Here is a 21,841-nt window from a genome sequence, read left to right as displayed (position 1 = left end):
TGGCACGTTGGAGAGGCGTTTTGTTCATGGATGAGTCTCGGTTTTTACTGTTCAGGGCAGATGGCAGACAACGTGTGTGGTGTTGTATGGGTGAGCAGTTTGTTGACATCAATGTTGTGGATCGAGTGTCCCATGGTGGCTGTGGGGTTATGGTATGGGCAGGTGCATGTTATGGACAACGAACATAGGTGCATTTTATTGATGGCATTTTGAATGCACAGAGATACCGTGATGAGATCCTGAGGCCCATTGTTGTGCCGTTCATCCACGACCTCATGTTGCAGCATGATAATGCATGGCCCCATGTTGCAAGGATCTATATACAATTCCTGGAATCTAAAAACTACCAGTTCTTGCATGACCAGCATACTCACCGGTCATGTCACCCATTGAGCATGTTTGGGATGCTTTGGATCGGCGTATACAACGGCGTGTTCCAGTTCCTGGCAATATACTACAACTTTGCTCAGCTATTGAAAAGGAGTGAATCAACATTCCATAGGCTACAATCAACAACCTGATCAACTCTATGTGACGGAGATATGTTGCAATGCGTGAGTCAAATGGTGGCCTCACCAGATACTGACTGATTTTCTGACTTCCCCCCTCCCCAGTAAGCCAAAACTGTTCAAATTTTAGAGTGGCCTTTTATTGTGGACACTCTAAGGCACACCTATGCAATATTCATGCTGTCTAATCAGCACCTTGATATGCCACACCTGTGAGGTGGGATGGATTATCTTGGCAACGGAGAAATGCTCAATAGCACAGATTTTGACAGATTTTTGAACAATGTTTGAGAGTAATGGGTATTTTGTGTATGTAGAAAATGTTTCAGATCTTTGAGTTCAGCTCATGCAAAATGGGAGCAAAACCAATAGTGTTGAGTTTATATTTGTGCTCAGTGTATATATATATATATATATATATATATATTCAACAAATGACGAGGCAGCACTTCCAGCTTTTGGTGACAGGGTGACGACCCCAAAACTTTATTCCCAGCAACGTTTCGGCCTACTCAATGAGGCCTTTTTCAATAGCTTGACAAAGGCCTCATTGAGTAGGCCGAAACGTTGCTGGGAATAAAGTTTTGGGGTCGTCACCCTGTCACCAAAAGCTGGAAGTGCTGCCTCGTCATTTGTTGAATACATATCGTGGAGGAGAAGCCTACCTCTGTGAGGAATTGTACCCGGTGCACGTGGTCTGACTGTGCTGCTACAATATTTGTGGTATTATATATATATATATATATATATATATATACATCAATTCCACTCAGTGACCCAATTAAGCCAACAACAAGTTGAGAAAACAATTATAAAATCTATTATTTTCTAAAAGGCCAACTCTATAACAGTAGTAATATGGACTATATTTTATATGGAAGGTTTTTGTCTGTAGGAGATAAATCAATTTTATGTCAAGGCTTTAATTAAAATCAATTGGTTCAAAAAAAAAAGACATAGTACCTCCGAAAGAAGTAAATCTTATATGTTTTGGTTATGGATTTGTAATATTGTTATAAACCAAAATGTGCTCCTTAGTCCTATATTTATAAGGGAAACCACCAATTGTGTTTTTTTTTAAGCTATGTCCAAATTATGGGCATTTATTCTATATGTTTTCAAGATCAAAATCTAACCTACCTGTAAGTTTCTTGTATTGGCTAAATGGACAATTGTATCGAATTTATAGATTTATAGAATGCATCACAATATAATGTGACAGCTGAAGATGACATAACAAGCTTCAATTGTTTTGGAGCAGACAATAGTTTTACCAAATGTTTCTGCCTTGTATTTGTATATATTTATACATAATATTTAGAAATGTGGCCAAAACTATAATATATTGAATACATTAATATTTTGTGACATTTGCATAATTGTTTGCATATTTTAAAATAAAATAAAAAAATATATTTCCCTCATAGGCAAACAACTTAATGTAATAGCTATAAATTAGCTTAAGGCTAAACATTCATGAATTATCTTTGACAAATGTTGTGCTTACTACTGTGTCTTAACTAACTCAATCTTCTTGAATGTCAAATTTCAATTGCAACAACACTATAATATATTAATCAAACCTTTTTTTAAATTAAAAATTGTATTTGTGGTCTTATGCTTCTGGGTGGAAATATAAAAATCATTTACTCTACTTTTCTATAGCATTGCCATGCTGATTTATCTTTGGGAGAATAAATCACTATATCACTCATTGTAGCTTACTGTATTTTTCGCCCTATAAGACACACTTTTTTTCTCAAAAGTGGGGGAAAAATAGCAGTGCGTCTTATGGGGCGAATGCTGCAACCGTCGGCTGAGAGGGAGGAGGGGCTGGGGGCCGGCATTTGGTTCTGTAATGGCAGCGGGGCCCGGTGCAGTCACTGTATTCTACTACTCCGGGCCCCGCTCACTGTTGTATAATCATATCTAACTTGTGGGTATTGTTAAACTATTCAAATCATCTGAAATCTAGCACTTGTACTACTTACTACTAGCTTCTTGGCAGTCATAGCTCTCTACGTCACGTGCCTGCTCCGCCCACTTTATGAATGAATCAGACGGCATAGGTGCATGACGTAGTGAGCTACGCTGCGAGCGCTGGATTTTAGATGATTTGAATATTTTAACAATACCCACAAGTTATATATGATTATACTACAGTGAGCGGGTCCCAGTGTAGTAGAATACAGTGACTGCAGCGGGCCCCGCTGCCATTACAGAACCAGATGCCGGCCTCCATTCACTACACAGGGACACTGTTGATCCCCCATAACAGTTCCATCCACATATTCCCTCATAACAGTGCCATCCACAGATGCCCCATAACAGTGCCATCCACAGATTCCCCTATAACAGTGCCATCCACAGATGCCCCATAACAGTGCCATCCACAGATTCCCCCATAACAGTGCCATTCACAGATGACCCCATAACAGTGCCATCTACAGATGCCCCCATAAAAGTGCCATCCACAGATGCCCCCTTAACAGAGCCATCCACATATCCTCCATAAAAGTGTCATCCACAGACCACCATTAGTTCAAAACCCACCAAAAGAAGACCATTTGGTTCAAAATATTTTTTTTCTTATTTTCCTCCTCAAAAATCTAGGTGCGTCTTATGGGCCAGTGCGTCTTATAGGGCAAAAAATACGGTATACTACTTTGGTCAGATTGTCTCACAATACTCACCTATTCAAGTCAATTGATGTACAATATTAATAAAAATGGGCACCATCTTTGTGTGATCAATTCAAATATCATCTATCTTTAACTTCCAGAATATGGACACATTTTACACTTATTTAAATTCAGCCTTAACATAAAATAGAAATAAGAGAATTTCTGTTCATTCAATTTGGGATCAATTTGATTGAATTGACCTTCCAATTCTATTTGGACCCAAATCAATTTGACCTGAATTAAAAGTGCTTAATTTTTCCTGAAAATCTATGGATGACATTGTAGTCTCTCTCTATTTCCTTCTACCTCTAACACAAATTCTCCCAAATCGCATCATCTACAACTCTGAATTTATAGAATCCAAATTTTTCCAAAAACATGAGGTCAAATTTTGATTCTTTAAAATTGATTCACTTATCTCAACATACAACCAATGTCCTCTCATAAGACTTGACATAAGACTTAAAGGGAACCTGTCACCAGTTTTTTTGGTGTCCTAACTAAGGGCAACATAAATAAGTGACTAATTCTCTTAGCAAAATGCTGGGTCACTTTCTTTAATTGACCCAGTCAATCTGCCAACATCTTGTATTGAAAAGCTCCAGCTCATAATGATGAGTCCTGAATATTCAAGAGCTCCTGACTCTCCCTGCCCACCTGCTGCTGAATGACAGTTTTTTTTTCCATATGAATCAGCAGCAGGTGGGCAAGGGAGTGGCTATAACTGTGAATTAAATATACGCTGGACTCAATGACATCACGCTGGACTCAAATCAGCTCATTAGCATGCAGCATGTGGCATCTTTGTGTGTATATTATGAGGTAACCATCTGTCACACCAGTAAGTGAATACATCTAAGGAACTTTTTAGTAGTTAATGATCTTATATAATTAGTTAGATTATAATCAAATATCCACATGACAGGTTCCCTTTAAGTGAATTTCTAAGGGTATATTTATATGTAGCTGGTTTATTACATACATTTCTGTGATTGAACATTAGTTCAAACCACCTGAATGCATTTGTTTCTGCTCCAAGTACATGGATTTCTACAAGCCCCACTGCGATAAATGAGACAGTCACAGAAATATCTTTAACTACTATGCCCTATTTGAATATATCATAGGAGATGGTGGCAGGAAAAGTTTATGAGAAGCACAATTCAAGCAAAAAAAAGCTAAGAATTTAAAATAAGTGAAAAATATAAATTAGGTAAGTATTTTAATTGGCTTCTGTGACACACTTTTAAATTTAAGTCTAACCAACCAAATATATGTATTTATTTTTTATTAGCTTTTATAAAATGCATCTAGATAAATATATTTTACTTTTTTAAATCTAGTTATAATATTTATTCTATTAAATAGTAGCAAATCCGTACAAATATTAACAAACTATACATTTGTAATTCAATATCATAGCATCATTTAAGAAGTAAATAAACCTGAGTGTTGGTAAAAATGAGAAATAGTACACGTATGATGGAAAAATATGAATAATGCAACCATCTATATCTAATCTGTGTTGGTTATTATAACTGCTTATGTTGTGACATATTTCAATACGCCATGAAAAATAAGAAAGAATTTGCCATCTGTTAATTAAGAGCATAATTTTAGTATCTATTATATAATCATTATATACCATAACCCTTTCAGTGCTAGATAATTCCCCCAGATAGAATTTAACAGAAAAATAGTCTTGTGTGCACACAAAATGAATAAAAATATTTATCATAGCAGATTTACTATTTCAATCCAATATAATATAAAAAATATAAATAAAAAAGCCACTAAACCTAAAATGCAAGTTGTACAAAAAAAGCTACTTGAAACACTCACAAATATGATATAAAATCTTGAATTAATCATTTAAGTCTAATTTATTAAAAATAAGTAATTTTAAGTGTATTATATTTTATATGTTATACATACTAATTATGTAGAACATTTTCTATAGAAGAAACAACAAGACAGACATGGGGCAAAATAAGCCCAAGAAAAATGAAAAAAAACTTAAACCTACAATGTCATATATTTCAAAAGGATATTCAGTTTCTAATAGATATTTGTGAATGTTAAGAGATATCTTTTTGTTAGATCAACTTGCATTTTAAGTCTGCTGGCTCTTCTTTATTAGCTTTCCACTTACAGATATACCATATTTTTCTGCACCAGTCAGCATGACCATTATATTGAATCTTGTGCATCGAAGAAAATGTGTCGCCAAAAGAGGTAAATAAGTATCTCAGCTGTGAAGTGCAGATAGATCTGTTACATCTGTATGTTTAAAGGGACAGCAGAACAGCAGGGTTAGTTAGCCACACTTGCAATGGATGTGTGCTGTCTACTTTGCAGCTACTTTATTTATGGAACTGTAACTGGTGAAAAATAAATGATTAAAAAATGTATCAGCTTAGAAAAACTGACAAATATGCAGAGTATGGAAGCATGCAGTGATTTTGCTAAAATTGATAACAGTAAGTAGAAAAATGTAACTAACGTATTACCAGTTTGTGCCATAAATTTAGCAGCATCAGCTTGTTCCTGGGTGACCCTTTTCTCATGAACAGATCTTGGTCGCTGACTTTTAATTGTATGATCTCCAATCATTCCAAATTCTAAAGACAGAATAAAGGTTTATGAGAGCTTGTGTGTAGACATTTCTCAAAACAGCACTCATGTCTCATGCAATCTGAACCTAGACATACCTGAATGGAAGTTATACAATCTGCACAATATTTAATGCAAGTCACATAGAACTTTGTTTTAGAGAAAATAATAAATCAAAGGCAACATTTAATGGAATGTTTCCATCATGAAAACTTGCACATATTTATATAGAATATAACAGTAAATATTGGCATTATGAGCATATGTATAATATGCAAAGATAATGAATGTTATATGAATGAATTTGCATATCTGTTGTTTTTAAAATGCTTAATCCAGGGAAAAATAACCTGTGGCTTGAGCATAATGGACTCATAAACTAAAACCTTTACTTAAATTGTAATATCGATAAAGAAGAAAATTATTATTTATGTCACTATTCCCACAATAGGTATCTATGCCAGTGTGGGATACAAAATATTTGCTAATAATAGGAAGTATATAACCATGGAGGCAGATGATGTGATTGCTAGGGACCTCAGAGAGAAAGGTCCCAGTCATTGGTGTTCTCCACCCTTTACTACTGATTTAGAACTATTATCAGACTCCCTTCTCCAGAAGAACTACATGTATACTAAAAGCAAGCAAGGAAATTTCCCTATACATTGAAAGAAAATGAAGAAGGGACAAAACTTTAACCCTTTGACCTGGGTATTAAAACTCAGTACCATAATTAAGGACCCAATTGAAATTTGGGCCCGTCTCTTATAAATATATCTTTAATAGTCCTCCCTTTACATAGAATCTTAAAGTGAAGCCTCAATTTTAATTAAGGCTCTAATGAGGACTAAATTAAGGAACTGCTCGACTAGTATTATCAGATATGTGGGCAGTCTGATACCAAACTAAACTAAACTATATAATATGCCACTGACTTACTGGAACCAACTGCAAAGTCCAGGTACTATTAATAATAGGCTTCCATAATACCTGTCAGCCATTAGGAGTGCTCATTTCCATTCTTTATACCTAGAATCCAGATCTTGTTACTGATCTCTGCAGGCTTTTTGGAGGGAACTAAAACATTGAGTTTTAGGGCTGTGCAAAAGTTTAATATTGATTAACAAACCTGAGGATAGGTCATCAATATCAAATTGGAAAGGTTTGAAGAGGTAGTGGTGCTCATGTGAGTGCTGTTTACTCTTCAAAATTAACTGTGCACTGCCTCTTTTGCAGCAGCAAAATGATATATTTACCACTGTTTGTCCCATTCAGTTTAATGGTAAAAACAGTTGTAATTACACTGTGTGCCTCATGAACCAAGACTACATGCAGGTAATTTTGAAAAAGGTGCATTTCTCAATAGAGTGCAGCTACCTCTTCAAACAGCCGATTGTGGAGGTACAGGGAGTCATAACCCTGATAACCCGGATAACTCATCCTGAGGATAGGTCATCAACATAAAACAAATGCACAACCCCTTTAAGTTATTACTATCTTGATCACCCCCATTTTATAGGTAGAAATTTGAAATTAATATATATATTACTGAATTGCAAAATACTGTGTATTCGGAAAGTCTTCAGACCCTTTCACTTTTTTCATATTTTATTTTGTGGCCTGGTGCTAAAATAAAAAATAAATTTTTTTCTTCACCAGAATGTTCAAAATCTTTGCTACTTTATTGAATAGGAAAAACGAAAATTATTGCATTGTAAAGACCCTTTATTCAATTATAGCCTCCAGTCTTTTTGGGTACAATGTCTGAAGGTGGACACACCTGGATTTCGGGATTTTCTGCCATTTTTCTCTTCTCTGTCGTGTTGGAACGGGACTGTCGGTGGACAGCCATTTTTAGGACTCTCCAGAGATATTCAGTTGGGGTTAAATCAGGTCTCTGTGTGGGCCATTCAAGGATATTCAGTGTTGTTTCTTCTTGTCACTTCTGTTTTGTCTTAGGGTCATTTTCTTGTTAGAAGGTAAACCTTCAGCTCAGTCTGAGGTCCAGGGAACTGAGGTATCAGGTTTCCATTACGTATATTTCTGCATTTTGCTCCATTCTGCTTTCCCTGAACCCTGATCAGTCTAACCTTCCCAACTGCTGAAATACACCTACGAAGCATTATGCTGCCACCACCATGCTTTACTATAGGAATGGTATTGGGCTGGTGATAAGCAGTTTCTCAAAGTCTTAGAGTTCATTCAGTTGTTTTTAGTTGTTTTTCCAGGCATCTTTCATGTTTCTGTTCCTGAGGAGAGGATTCATTCTGGCCAGTCTGCCATAAAACCCAGATTGTGAAGTGTTATAATGAAGTTTGGTCTTCTAGAAGTTTCTCCTATCTGCACATAGGATATTTGGAGATAAGCCAAAGTGACTATTGGATTTTTTCTTATCTCTCTTATCAAGGCTCTTCTCCCCGATTGCATAGTTTGGTGGGGGTTGAAAACTCTAGGAATAGTGCTAATTGTTCCAAACTTCTTCCAATTAAAAAATATGGAGGACACTATGGTTTTGGGAACTTTCAGTGCAACATATACAATCCTATAACGGAACTCTAAAGGCAGTTATTGCTTCCTGATAGCTTTTGCTCTGATATGCATTGTCAGCTGTGAGACCTTATGTAAACTGGGGTAGAGCTTTCAATATCATGTCCAGTGGACTTAATTTTCCAACGGAAACTAAAGAACTACATTTCAAGTGTTATAGCAAAGTGTCTGAATACTTATGTCCATATGAAATTTCCATTTTTTTCCTTTTTACTAAATTTGTTGTATTGAATGCAGATTGATGGGGGGAAAAAGCCGCAAAATAACAAAATATTAAAAAAGCAAAAGGGTCTGAAGACTTTCTGTATGCATTGTATGCAGTTCTCTTATATATTCAATAATATGCTCCATATTGGAGGTTCCCTTTAGATTTGAAAGGAAAATTGTAGAAAACTATTTCTGTTATTTGATGTTGGAAGTATACACAGCAGCAAATGCTTTCATTAATTCATTTGCTTTAGTTGAAACTAAAGAATTTAGAGAAATGTTTGTATTATAAGGGAGTTTTGTTTAACACAAATAAAAGAAATTAGCCATAGGGTTGCAAAGCAAAAAGGTGTTTATGCCAAATACATTGGAGCGTACATGCTGCAAAGGCAAAGCAACAATCTACAAAAAAGAACAAAATTATAGAAATAGCTTTTGTGTCATTTTGAATGACAAACAACATTGCATATCAATGTTTTTATAAATAATTATCTTGGGGAATTATCACCGTGGCGGTAATTGTTGGTTTGTTGATGCTAATATTATACTAGAATGAAAAATAATTAACTGTTTCAATTAAAAAAGGGCATTTGTTATCTTTGTGGAAAATAATAGCTTGTGACTGATATAATTTATATTCTTAGATGCTATGTAAAATGGTCTTGTGTAAAATACAGAAAAACATGTACAATAAATGTCGCATAGTTTAGTTAATGACTAGCTACAGAAGGGTTTTAACATATTATAACATATTATACATTCTAAAAGCCCCTTTACAGGGAACAATTCAGCAGATGTTTGTTGGGAAGGAAGTGATCTTTCCCAGAAAACGCCTGCTCATCAGTGGAGGTGAACGCTACATTTAAATGCAGCACTCTCCTCCACATTATTGGAAGAAGCGATCACTAATTCCATTGCTTGTCCCCATATATAAACATTGTTTACCAGCGTCTGAAAAGTGCTGCTTAGACATGATGATTTCTTAACAAATGACGATTTGGGTTCCCACATGAATGATGCTATTACATAAAGAACAAGCACTTCACACCTTTATGCCACCAAATAATTGCTAATAAGCGTTCCTTTACCACCTGTGTTTCATATTTACAACACAAACTAATAAAAAATCACAGAAAAAGATGCAAAACATCCTGCACGATTTGATAAATGAATATGCTAATGTGCGTGGTAATATCTATAAAAGACTAGCAGAAGGACCTGGCTTCGCACGGGTATATTTCATCTATTTCATGTTTCCGTGTGTTGTAAAAAGATATCAACAGTATCCCCCATAACAGTGACCTCTACAGTAACCGCCCCTTTAACAATGACCTCCACAGTGCCCGCCCCTTTAACATTGACCTCCACAGTGCCCGCCCCTTTAACATTGACCTCCACAGTGCCCGCCCATTTAACAGTGACCTCCATAGTGGCCACCCCTTTAACATTGACTTCCACATTGGCCGCCTCTTTAACATTGACCTCCACAGTGCCTGCGTCTTTAACAATAATCTCCACAGTGCCCACCCCTTTAACAGTGACTGCATCTTTAAGAGTAACATGCACAGTGCCTGCCCCTTTAACAGTGACCTCCACAGTGTCTGCCCCTTTAACAATGACCTCTACAGTGCCCGCCCCTTTAACAGTGACCTCTACAGTGCCCACCACTTTAGCAGTGCCCACCCCTTTAACAGTGACCCCCCCACAGTGCCCGCCAATTTATTATTGACCACCTTTTTAACAGTGATCTTCATAATGGCCGCCCCTTTAACAATGACCTTCACATTGCCCGCCCCCTTTAACAGTGACCTTCATAGTGGCCGCCCCTTTAACAGTAACCTCCACAGTACCCATCCCTTTAACAGTCACCTCTACAGTGCACACCCCTTTAATAGTGACCTCCACAGTGTCCGCCCATTTAACAGTGACCTCCACAGTGACCTCCACAATGCCTGACCCTTTAACAGTGACTGCCCCTTTAACAGTGACCTCCACAGTGCCCGCCCCTTTAACAGTGACCTCCACAGTGCCCGACTATTTAATAGGAGGAGCATGCCCAGAAATATGTACCACCGAATCAAGGTCACCTATAGGATTTTTCTTTTATAAATGTAGCCATGTATATCTGCATATTCATTTACCACATAATGCAGGATGATTTATATCTTTTTCTGTGGTTTTTGATTAGTTTGTAGTATAGTTCCAAGAACGGCCATCGGGGGCCATCATCGAGCTGTTCTCGGAACTGCCTGCTCCCGGTGACCGCATTTTTTCAGATCGGCTCGTGGCGCAGGCACAGGTAAGGAATTACCTGGGCCTCGCCGGACTTGTGATTTCAGATGGCAGCCCACATGTGTTCGCGGGCAAACATGGCGAACTGGCCATCAATGTATATATATATATATATATATATATATATATAAATATATATACAGTATATACCTTTTTATAGCCTTGAATTAAAAGACGTGTCTGCTTTTATTTATTTTTTCCAGCACCATGACTGCTCATAGGCTAAGTTTGCAACTGCAGTTTAGATATAGTCATTTGAAAGTAAAATAGTTGTAATTTCACATACATTTGTATAAACATGGGGCATTTTCTAAATAAAAAAAATACAAAAAAATATAGCAGACACTTGTTTCCAATCTTTGACAACCCCATAAAAAATGTATATATAGTTTATAAGTACTATTAGTAATGTATCTCAATAAATTAGAATATAATTTCAGTAATTTAATTCAAAAATTGAAACTCATAGTATATAGATTCATTACACACACAGAGATCTATTTCAAACATTTATTTCTTCTAACGTTGATGATTATGGGTTATAACTAATGAAAACCACATGGGTTATAACTAATGAAAAATCACAGCTCAGGAGGCAGTTGAAGGATAAAACTAAGCATGTGCGGCCCTCTCAGTGAGCAGGTCAAATAAATAAAATAAAAAACTGATAGCAGGTGGCGCTATACAGATTGATTTTATTGAATAACTCAGTGGCTATGCTAAATGTTTAAATTCATGCAAATACAAAAGTATTCAGACCAAGGTGCTGGTTTATAAAATGGTAGAATATTTTTCATGGGACAACCCCTTTAAATAGTCCCTCGGTCTGGTTAAGTATGCTACACAATCATGGGGAAGACTGCTGACTTGACAGTTGTCCAGAAGACATTGACACCCTTCACAAGAAGGGTAAGCCACAAAAGGTAATTGCTAAAGAAGCTGACTGTTCACAGAGTGCTCTATCCATCATATTAATGGAAAGTTGAGTGTAAGTATAAGGATAACTTCAGCCTTGAAAGGATTGTCAAGAAAAGGCTGTTCAAGAATTTGCAGGAGATTCATAAGGAGTGGACTGTGGCTAGAGTCAATGCTTTAAAAGCCGCCACACATAGACATATCCAGGCCATGGGCTACAACTGTCCCATTCCTTGTATGAAGCCACTCGTGACTCAGAAGAAGAAAAGTCCTATTTTCAGATGAAAGTCAATTTTGCATTTCAGTTGGCAATCAAGATCCTAGTGTCTGGAGGAAAAATGGAGAGACACACAATCCAAGTTGCTTAAGGTCCAGTATGAAGTTTCAATAGTCAGTTATGGTTTGGGGAGTTATGTCATCTGCTGATATTGGTCCACTGTGTTATATCAAGTCCAAAGTCAGCGTAGTTGTCTACCGTAAACATTTAGAGCACTTCATGCTCCCCTCTACTGACAAGCTTTATGGAGATGTTGACTTCATTTTAAAGCAGTGCTTGGCACTTGACCATACTGTCAAAAATACCAATACCTGGTTTAATAACCTTGCGTGGCCAAAGCCTCAAAAATAATCTATGGGGTATTGTCAATAGGAAGATGGGGGACATCAGAGCCAACAATACAGACAAGCTGAAGGCAGCTATCAAGCAACCTGGGCTTCCATAATACAGTGCCATAGGCTGATCGCTTCCATGCCATGCCACATTGATGCAGTGATTCATGCAAAAGGAGCCCTGATCAAGTAAGGAGTACATATAATGTACATACTTTTTAGTAGACCAACATTCCTGTATTAAAAATATATATTTTTAAATTAGTCTAATTTTCTGAGATACTAACTTTTGGGTTTTCAATAGCAATAAGCCATAATCATCAACATTAAAAGAAATAAACACATAAAATAGATCACTCTGTGTGTAAGTAACCTATATATGTTTCACTTTTTGAATTGAATTACCAAAATTAATTAATTGGTAATATTCTAATTGGTGATATTCTAATTTATGGAGATACAATGGTGTGCTACGAAAGTCAATGCTTGTTCTATCTCATTGTTCAAAATGTGTAGCATATCTAATACCACATTGTTTAGTCAAACTTATCTGTGCACATAACATTTAGAATTACAAATTAACAACAGAGTGGTATGGTCAATACTATTTCAAACCTAATATAGCAGACTTTCCACAGTTAGAATGTATATTCTGCTCAGAACATTTACTACTACTATGCCATATGGGGAAGCATATTTATGTTTTCACACTTGTATATGCAACTACATACTTGTCAAATACATAATGTAAACCACAAACAGCAAATCCATCATAACAGAAATTGCAATTACTGAATGAATATCTGATATATTACTGTATGTTTGTGAGCAGCTACTTTGAGCCCAATTATTCCTACACTTGTATTTTGATACTAATATGTGTAATATAATTTTACCCCTTCCAGACATTTTTCACCTACTTTTGAAATGTTTTTACTTATCCATGTGATTCAGAGAATATTTTTTATGACATATCATGTTTCATATTAGTGATAAATTTTGAGTCTGTATGTTTTCCATTTATAAAGAAAATACTAAATTTACAGAAAACTGACAAAATAAGTTATGTTGTTAATTTGAATTTCTCTGCTTTTAAGACAGATCACAATATCTCACAAAACAGGTAACATTCACGATGTGTGTACTATCTGTTGGTATCATTTTGTAAATGTCATTTTACTTGTTAGGAATTTAGAAAGCTTATAATTTTCAACACATTTTTTAAAGAAAATGTCTAAAACAAACTCAAGGGCCAATTCAGGTTTGAAATTACTTTGAGGGGCGTACATAATAGAAACCATCCATAAATTACACAATTTAAGAATATACACCTCTCAAATTACTTAAAACTGATTTTACAAATGTTGTGTGCTCTTTAGGTGTTCCATAGGAATATGGAGATGAAATTTAAAAAAAAAAAAAAATATTTATTTTTGCAGAATTTCCATTATAATCACTTTTCCTATAATACAGTAAGGGTTAATAACAAATAAAACTAAACTATAGAAGCATCTCATATAGTACTTGGTCATAATTTAACTACTGTATGGGCACATAGCAGGGCTCAGATGAGAAGGAGCAGCATTTGGCTTTTGGAGTTCATATTTCACTGGCATGTTTCTCTGGTGCCATGTCATATTTGCAGAGACCCTGAGGTACCAGTACAGTATAAAACCCTAACAACTTAGCCCATTTTGGAAGCTAACCCCTATAAGGAATTAACCTAGGGGTATAGTGATTGGCCTGACTAAGGATAGGCTTGTTTTATAGAATTTCTTAAAATTGGGACATGAAATTAAAAATTACTTTGTATTTCAATTATATGTCGTTTTAGCCTCAAATGTTTCATTTTAGGAGAAAAGTACCACAAATGTGGTTACATGCGTTTTCCTAAGTACATCAATATCCTCTATATGGTCATAAACTGCTGTTTAGACACACTGCAAGGTTCAGGAGATAAAGAACACTATGTCCATTTGAAGCCTAGTTTGGTGAATTATAGAGCACTAGCCAACAATTGTAGAGGCTATGAGGTTAAATGAAAAAAAAAAAAGAAAACTCCAAGAAGTTACTCCATTTTAGAAACCACATCCCTCACAGAACTTACGAAGGGGTGTAGGGAGCATTTTAACTCCATAGGTGTTTTGCAAAACCTAATCCATAGCAAAAGTTACAAAGTGAAAATTGCACTTTTTCCATAGATATGCCATTTCAGTGTCCAATATGTGGTGTCCAGCACATGTCAGTGTGAAAATTAGGCCCTGTTGTTATTATGCTGTGCTGTCTAGATTTAAATATACCCTATATTTAACCCTAATCTTTTGCCTGGACATAAAACAGGGCTTAGGAATAAAAGAGCACAATGAGTATTAGAGGGCAAATATGGTGATTTACATAGCTTGTGCTGATAATTTTAGAGGCTCTGAGGCTAAAATAATACATTGAACCCCCAGGAAGTGAACAGATTCTGGAAAATATGCCCCTCAATATATTTCTTAAGGGGTGGAGTAAGCATTTTTAACTCACAGGTATTTTGCAGAAATTAATGTGTATTGGACTACATAACAAAAATTGCAGGTTTTCAACATATATAGCATTTCAGTGAACAAAATTTTCTGCCCAGCATATGCCATCAGAGACTTACCCTGTTTTTAATTTGTAGGTAGGTTCTACTGGCTATGGAAATGAATTGCTGTATGTACTCATGGGAGAACTGAGAAGGGAAAGTGCTCCATATGGCTTTAGGAGCCTAGATTTTGCTGGAAAAGTTTTTGGGGGCTACATTATATTTGCAGAGACCCTGAGGTACCTGTACAGAAGAAACCTCCAATAAGTGACTCTATGTTGGAAACTACACCCATTGAGATATTTATCATGCGGTGGAGTGAGCATTTAGACACTACAGGTATTTTGCAGAAAGAATGACCAATAGAACATGCAAAATAACAATTGCTAGTTTTTTGCAAATCTGATATATTGCTTGGGCAATCTGAGACTGACACTATGCCTCTTAATCTGTGGGCCCTGCTGGGTACAAAAATTATATAACTGAGGGTATAAACTGCTATATGGGCATAGGCTCAGAAGGGAAGGAGGACCATTTGTTCAGAATTATTTTCATGTGCTGCTCACATTTGGGGAGACAAGACCCTGAGGTGCCCATACAGTGAAAACCTTAATAAGTGACCACTTTTTGGAAACTATAACGTTCAATATATTTATCATTTTGACACCGCAGATATTTTATAAAAAATGAATGAGCTTTTCTATAGATGTACCATTTTAGTGTATAGCTCATGCTATCTCAGACTCACATGACACCTCTTAAATTGTAAGGTGGTTTCTACTAGGTGGACAAAGGCCATAAATGAAAACATGCTGTTTGGGTACGCTGCAGGATTCAGAAGGGAAACACAACTGTCTGACAGCCTCTATAGTACCAGTGCAACCATTCTGAGGACTATAATTTTTTTTATTCTTCTCATAACAGAGCTGTTTAAAGTCTCATTTTTATGGGATGAGTTCTCAATATCATTGGTACTATTTTAAAGTACACTCAACTTTTTTATCACTTTTTTGGGAAGCAAGATAAAGAAAAGGCAGCAATTCCACTATTGATTTTTATATACTGTATATTTACTGTCAAAGCAACATGTTTGGTTTGCACCATCTCGTGGTGCATAAACACAACCACTTTAGGAGTAGGATGAACCTTCTTTAATAAAACACAATGTGCTCCAATATGGTACACTTTAGGATGGGGTTAATAAATTAATTGTCATTTATATAATTACTATCAGACTGATTTTTTTGTCATATTGATTTACTGTATAATATATTTTTTATTGTAATGACTGCTATGTCTTTGGCAGTTATGTCTAGTCACATATCATCACACTATGTAAAGCACATAAGTGGTGACAGATATTATGGGGGTCAATTATTAAACAGAAAAATAGGTGTATTTCTGTAGCAGATTGTGATGCAAGGGTTCTTTATGCCGCAATCTGCGACTTCTCCCTGCTTACACCGGGTCTAAAAAAGTGGGTATAGCGTGGGTGGGGAAGGGGACGGGCTGGTCTAAAACGCTGGTATTAATAAATGACCCACTACATCTCTATTAGAAAATTAATCACTGGAAAATTTTAAAATGAGATTTACAATATATTTTGGCTGAGTAATCTTAGCAGTTTTTTCTGCCTTGTACACAAATATTCTGCTCCAGGAAGCTTAAAGGGGTCGTCTTATCTCACCGTTACTAAGACAAGATGAGACACAGTCCCAACCACCAGTTGGCTGGGAAACAGCAGAGCGTTCCAACACTCGCTTCTCCAGTAACCACCATTGTGGTGCATGAGAACTACGGAAACAGCATAGCTTGCTGTTTTCATAGCTCTCAGGTAAAGCAATCGGAGCTACTGAATTACCAAGTGCCTGTGCGTTTCTTTTGAAATGTCTCGAAAACATATCAACATTTTTTGGAACAATTAGCGTCACTTAAATTGGTTATTGTTTCTTAATCAGACAGCAAATGTCCCTATGTAAGCTGGAACAGAATGGAAATTGAATGGGGATAAGCGGCCGGACTAACGATAGCTGGCTCCCTTTTTAGGTTGTATAGGTTAGTCCGAAGGGCCTTTAAATGATAATTTGTTGCATCAAACATTTGTGCTCATTTAGGGAAAGACATCAGCCTGTGTAAAATAACCCTTATGTTAACCCTAGTGATTACTAAGATGCCTTAAAGGGGGTTGCCACTTTAGCTAATTGCATTTATCATGTACACAAAGTCATGGGAGGATTGGGAACTCAAAGTGGCCCTGGAAAAAAGGTAAAAGTGGCCTCATATTGTCGGTGGAGACAAACTAGTAAATGGTGTGGTCAAGCCAAGTAGACGGGGTCAGGAAACTGTTAGGCCAGCTACAAATACAGCTCTGTATGTCACTGAGCAGCAGCAGAATTTCATGCTAAATTCTTATACAGATCTCATGTTAGATGTTATCAGACTCTGTATTTTTATATTTTACTTATTTAGACTTTTTTTTTTACTTAGTATTTTTATATATATTTATTACAAGGGGTAGTCTTGCAGTATATGAGGGAGATTTAGCAAAACAGCTACAAAGGAAAACTGTCTTGGTTGCCCCTAGCAACCAATCAGATTGATCCTTAATTTTCCAAAGAAGCTCTGAAAAAAGAGAGATGGAATTTGATTGTAGCTAGGGACAACTAAGACAATTTTTCTCTGTACCAGTTTTAATAAAATTCCTCCTATATATGTATTAATAGGGGTAGTCCTGGAGTCTATATGTATTAAGGCTGATGCAAATGAATGCATCCATTTTGCAGTCCACAAACCATGGAACTGCAAAATATGCAGACCGCCTGTGTGCGATCTAAAGTTATTTCATTGACTTCAATGAATCCATAGCAGAATGGGACAAAACATACCTATGCATGCCCTATTCTGTTACGGATAAAATCCAGATTTTGTGGATCTGTGGTTTTCAGACCACAAAATAGATATGGTCATATACATGAGGAGGGGTAGTCCTTCAGCATATATCTGTGTGTATATATAGGGGTAGTCTGCATGATATGCATGATATATAGATAGACAGATAAAAAAAAAAAAAAAATATATATATATATATATATATATGTATATATATTTATATATATAGAAAAAAAGCAGCACACAATGAATGCGGGTAAAAATCCTCCTGAGGGACCTGAGACCAGGATCCCAAGTGTATAGAACAAAGAAAAAAAAGGCAGCACTTCAAATTGTGATGAAAAATGTGGACGGTTTATTCACACATCTAGCAGCAACGTTTCAGCTCTCTCTTTGGAACCTTTGTCCAGCTGAATAACATGTGCATATCAGCATGTTTTTCAGCTGGACAAAGGCTCCAAAGAGAGAGCTGAAACGTTGCTGCTAGATGGGCGAATAAACCGTCCACATTTTTCATCACAATTTGGAGTGCTGCCTTTTTTTCTTTGTTCTATATATAAATATATATATATATATATATATATATATATATATTAGAAAAAATAAGGCAGCACCAACCTATAAACAATACTGCGGGTGCAAGCTCAAAAGGGCAAGCTTAACGAAAAATCCTGTCCAAAAAATAGAGCAGCACTCCAGGATAATGTGGAAAATAGTGGTTTATTCACCCATTGGTGACGCAACGTTTCGGCTCCAACATGAGCATTATAGATAGATATACCACAGGACTACCCCTAGTTATATATCTATTAGGTGTAGTCCTGCAATATGGCTGGTGACAGATTGCAGGACTACACCTAAGTCTTCCTTGGAGGAGTGCAGGAAATCCAGCTGGGAAGGGAGGGCTGTCATTGACTGGTATGTATCACTTGACAGCCCTGGGGCTCTGAGCTAGTTAGTTGTGTAATTGGTGGAGGCTGCAGCTTGCTTGGTCGGCACACGCAGCAGGCTGGAGGGGAAAGTCCCACAGTGTAGGGGGCCAAGATGGGCTGAGGCTCTCATACATCACATACTAGTGCTGTTATTATCATACCCAATGTACTGGGCACAGCACGACCGGCGCCTGGGATATGTATTATAGGCTCTAACAGGCTTGGCAAGCCACTGCTGTCATTATCATACACTGTGCACAGGAGGGCCAGCAGACTGGGGCTGCTAAAGACAATATGTGTAAAGTGATGCAGGGCTCCACCACCTCACTGTCTAGTAAAAGGCAATTGGCCCACTGGGAATTCTGAATTACAAGTGGGTAATTACTAGGCATGCATCAGATGTAAGCTTATCTGATCTCCTAACTCATTCCATGGAATAACTTATTTAAAGGGGTTTTCCAGGTTTGTGGCCAATCTTAGTTATATGCTGCTTTTTATTTCTAGCCTACATATAAGTAGAGCATACCAGCATTTTCATCCTCTGATGTTACCCATTGTCACACTGTAATCATGTAGTACAAGGATATGTTTTCATTGTGCCGTTAACCTACCATATTTCTCAACACTATGGTAAGCTGAGACTTCCACCCAGCACTGAGCCTGTGGATGTCACAGGCACAGATATGTGTTCTTTAGTGCCACCAGAGATTGTTTTGGAGCTGGGTACTATTCAAAGTAGCATATTACTCACATCCAAAACAGCCTACGCCTATACTAAAGAACACCCATCTTAATGATGACTTAATGAGAAATGTAAATACATTAAATATGAAAAGCAGTAAGCGTTATTCCACAGGTGAGCCATGCAAAACCTTTTACAATGTTTGTTCAGCTTTTTCAATTGAAAACATGGTACATTTTTTCTCTTGTATAAATGTCACTAAGATTGCCCATCTCATATCAGAACAATAATTTTAAACTACATTACTGCAGAATGGTTATAAGCCAAATCATCTGTGTGTTATGTGCATGCATATGGCCAAAATGAGTCACAGAAAATGAGAACTACTATTACATTTTTATATATCAGGTATACACTGTAAATGAGATATCATCCAGCTAACCTATTTGCAGCGGGCCCCTGAAGAGCCAGTGCAGAGGATAGTACTGGTAGTGGCCCTAATAAGATGTTGTGTCATGATGTACTCCTTCATGGCAAATCATTGATCCCTGGGGTTTGGTGCAGTAAAAAGGTGGAGAGAAGGAATCAGGTAGAAGAACGCAGAAGAACAAACCTCTTTTTTTTTACTAAGTTCAAAGGATGAGTTAAAGTAAATCCAGTTGTCATCTATGCAAGATACATTGTTTTTTTCCCCAGCTGATAAGATATGATGGCAGGAAAAATGACAGGTAATAGCACTTTAGGGTAGTCCTTTTCTCTCTCCTGATTTCCCTTCGCTATTGCTATAAACTGGCAACTGTGGCTATAGGTGTCAATTTGTAAATGTAGGCTTTTGGGTTTATCTGTACTGTGCTATGGTGATGGGTGTCTTAATCTGTTCTCCCTTACCTGCAGCAGGTTCTGTAAATCTATAGTTGCTGGTCACCTCACTGACTATAGTGCCAAAGCTCTAAAGAATATCCATAGTTTTGGAACTTCAGTCTTCCTGGAGCAGTGTTCTTCACAGTTAAACTACCTAGCTTTGCCCCCTCTTGGCAGGATTCAGACTACCCAGATCTCAAAACCTGATTTAAAAATGCTGATATGAAAATAGCCTAAGCCTATTCTTGGTTCTGTGGCGACCGGAAGTGGCTGAGAATGGGGCATGGCAGGGCTGAGTACCAGTGAGTGGTGTTTTTTTTCTAAAGGAGCAGACATTATGACATTCATCTTCTTGGTTGGACAACCCCTTTGAAAACAATCTGACAGAACTGACAGTTGAGGGACATTGTTTAAAAGCCGAAGGGGAGTTAATGAACTAAATATGCCAGAGTTGTGACTCAAGTTATGCCAAAAAACCTACCTATATACCTCAAACAATGTTTATTATGTGTTTAGACATTTATTTGGCTTATTGAACAAGAAGAAGTGTCTTAAATATCCATAGGTTAGTGGGAAAGAGCATGGCTTAAAGACAGTGCTCCAAGTACAGCAACGTTTGGTGTAAAGTTAGACAAAAATGTCTAACATCTAGTAAGATACATTACATTTATCATATAGTTAAAACCACTGTGCTAAATTTAGTGCACCTCTAAACTATATTCACTGTCTAAAAATTGCATAGCATTTGTAAATCAGCCACAATGTGCTAGATAAAATGTGTTTGCATGGAGTAAAAAATGATTGGTCATAGTAGGTTAATGATGCTACATATATTACTTGAGATGACAATTATTATTTTTTTTTATAGTTTGATCATTGACCATCTTCAAAAATGTTAATAATAATCAAACACAATTATTGAAACTGGATATTTTGTCCAACTTTCATTACATTTGTATCTCCCTTCCACTTATATAAATTTTGGGCTTTAGTGACCAAATTATTATTATTATTATTATTATTAATATTTTTTTATTGTTGGATTCCGAGAGCTATAACTTTTGTTCCTTGATGTAGCAGTTTAAAGGGCTTGTTTTTTTCAGGACACGTAGTTTTTAATGGCACAATTTTGGAGTACAGCTATTCATTGTTTAACTTTTCTTAACTATATCTGGGGAAGGAACATTCACTTTGTGACACTAATAACACATAACTTTATTCTCTGGATCAGTACGATTACTGTGATACCAAATTCATAGATTTTTTTCACGCTTTACTACTTTTGCACAATAAAACCCCTTTTTGTTAAATAAAAATACTTTTACATTGCTGCATTCCAACACGCATAACTTTTATTTTTACTTTTATAGTACTGTATGAGGGCTTGATTTATGCAGGACAACTTGTAGTTTTAATTATCATTTTGGGGTACATAAGATTATTTGGTCGCTTTTTATTTCGTGTTTTTAGCCTTTTTGTTCACCTTGCAGGATAAATTACATGACAATTGTATAGTTTGGGTTGTAATGGATGCA

The 21,841-nt window shown here is 36.5% G+C and overlaps 1 protein-coding gene across 2 annotated transcripts in view; it reads right to left on the bottom strand.

Moving 5' to 3' along the window:
- ADGRB3 (adhesion G protein-coupled receptor B3) overlaps window positions 1-21,841 on the bottom strand; it is a 1,058,998-nt gene that overhangs the window by 697,529 nt on the left and 339,628 nt on the right. For both annotated transcript variants that reach the window (XM_044289463.1, XM_044289464.1), the window contains exon 3: window positions 5,704-5,814. In XM_044289463.1, coding sequence (XP_044145398.1) covers window positions 5,704-5,814 — 111 coding nt within the window. The remainder of the gene's footprint in view (window positions 1-5,703; window positions 5,815-21,841) is intronic.

Source organism: Bufo gargarizans, chromosome 4, assembly GCF_014858855.1.
Source record: "Bufo gargarizans isolate SCDJY-AF-19 chromosome 4, ASM1485885v1, whole genome shotgun sequence".
Taxonomy (NCBI): Eukaryota; Metazoa; Chordata; class Amphibia; order Anura; family Bufonidae; genus Bufo; species Bufo gargarizans.
Note: the sequence above shows the minus strand (reverse complement) of the source record. Positions and strands in the feature narration are given on the sequence as shown.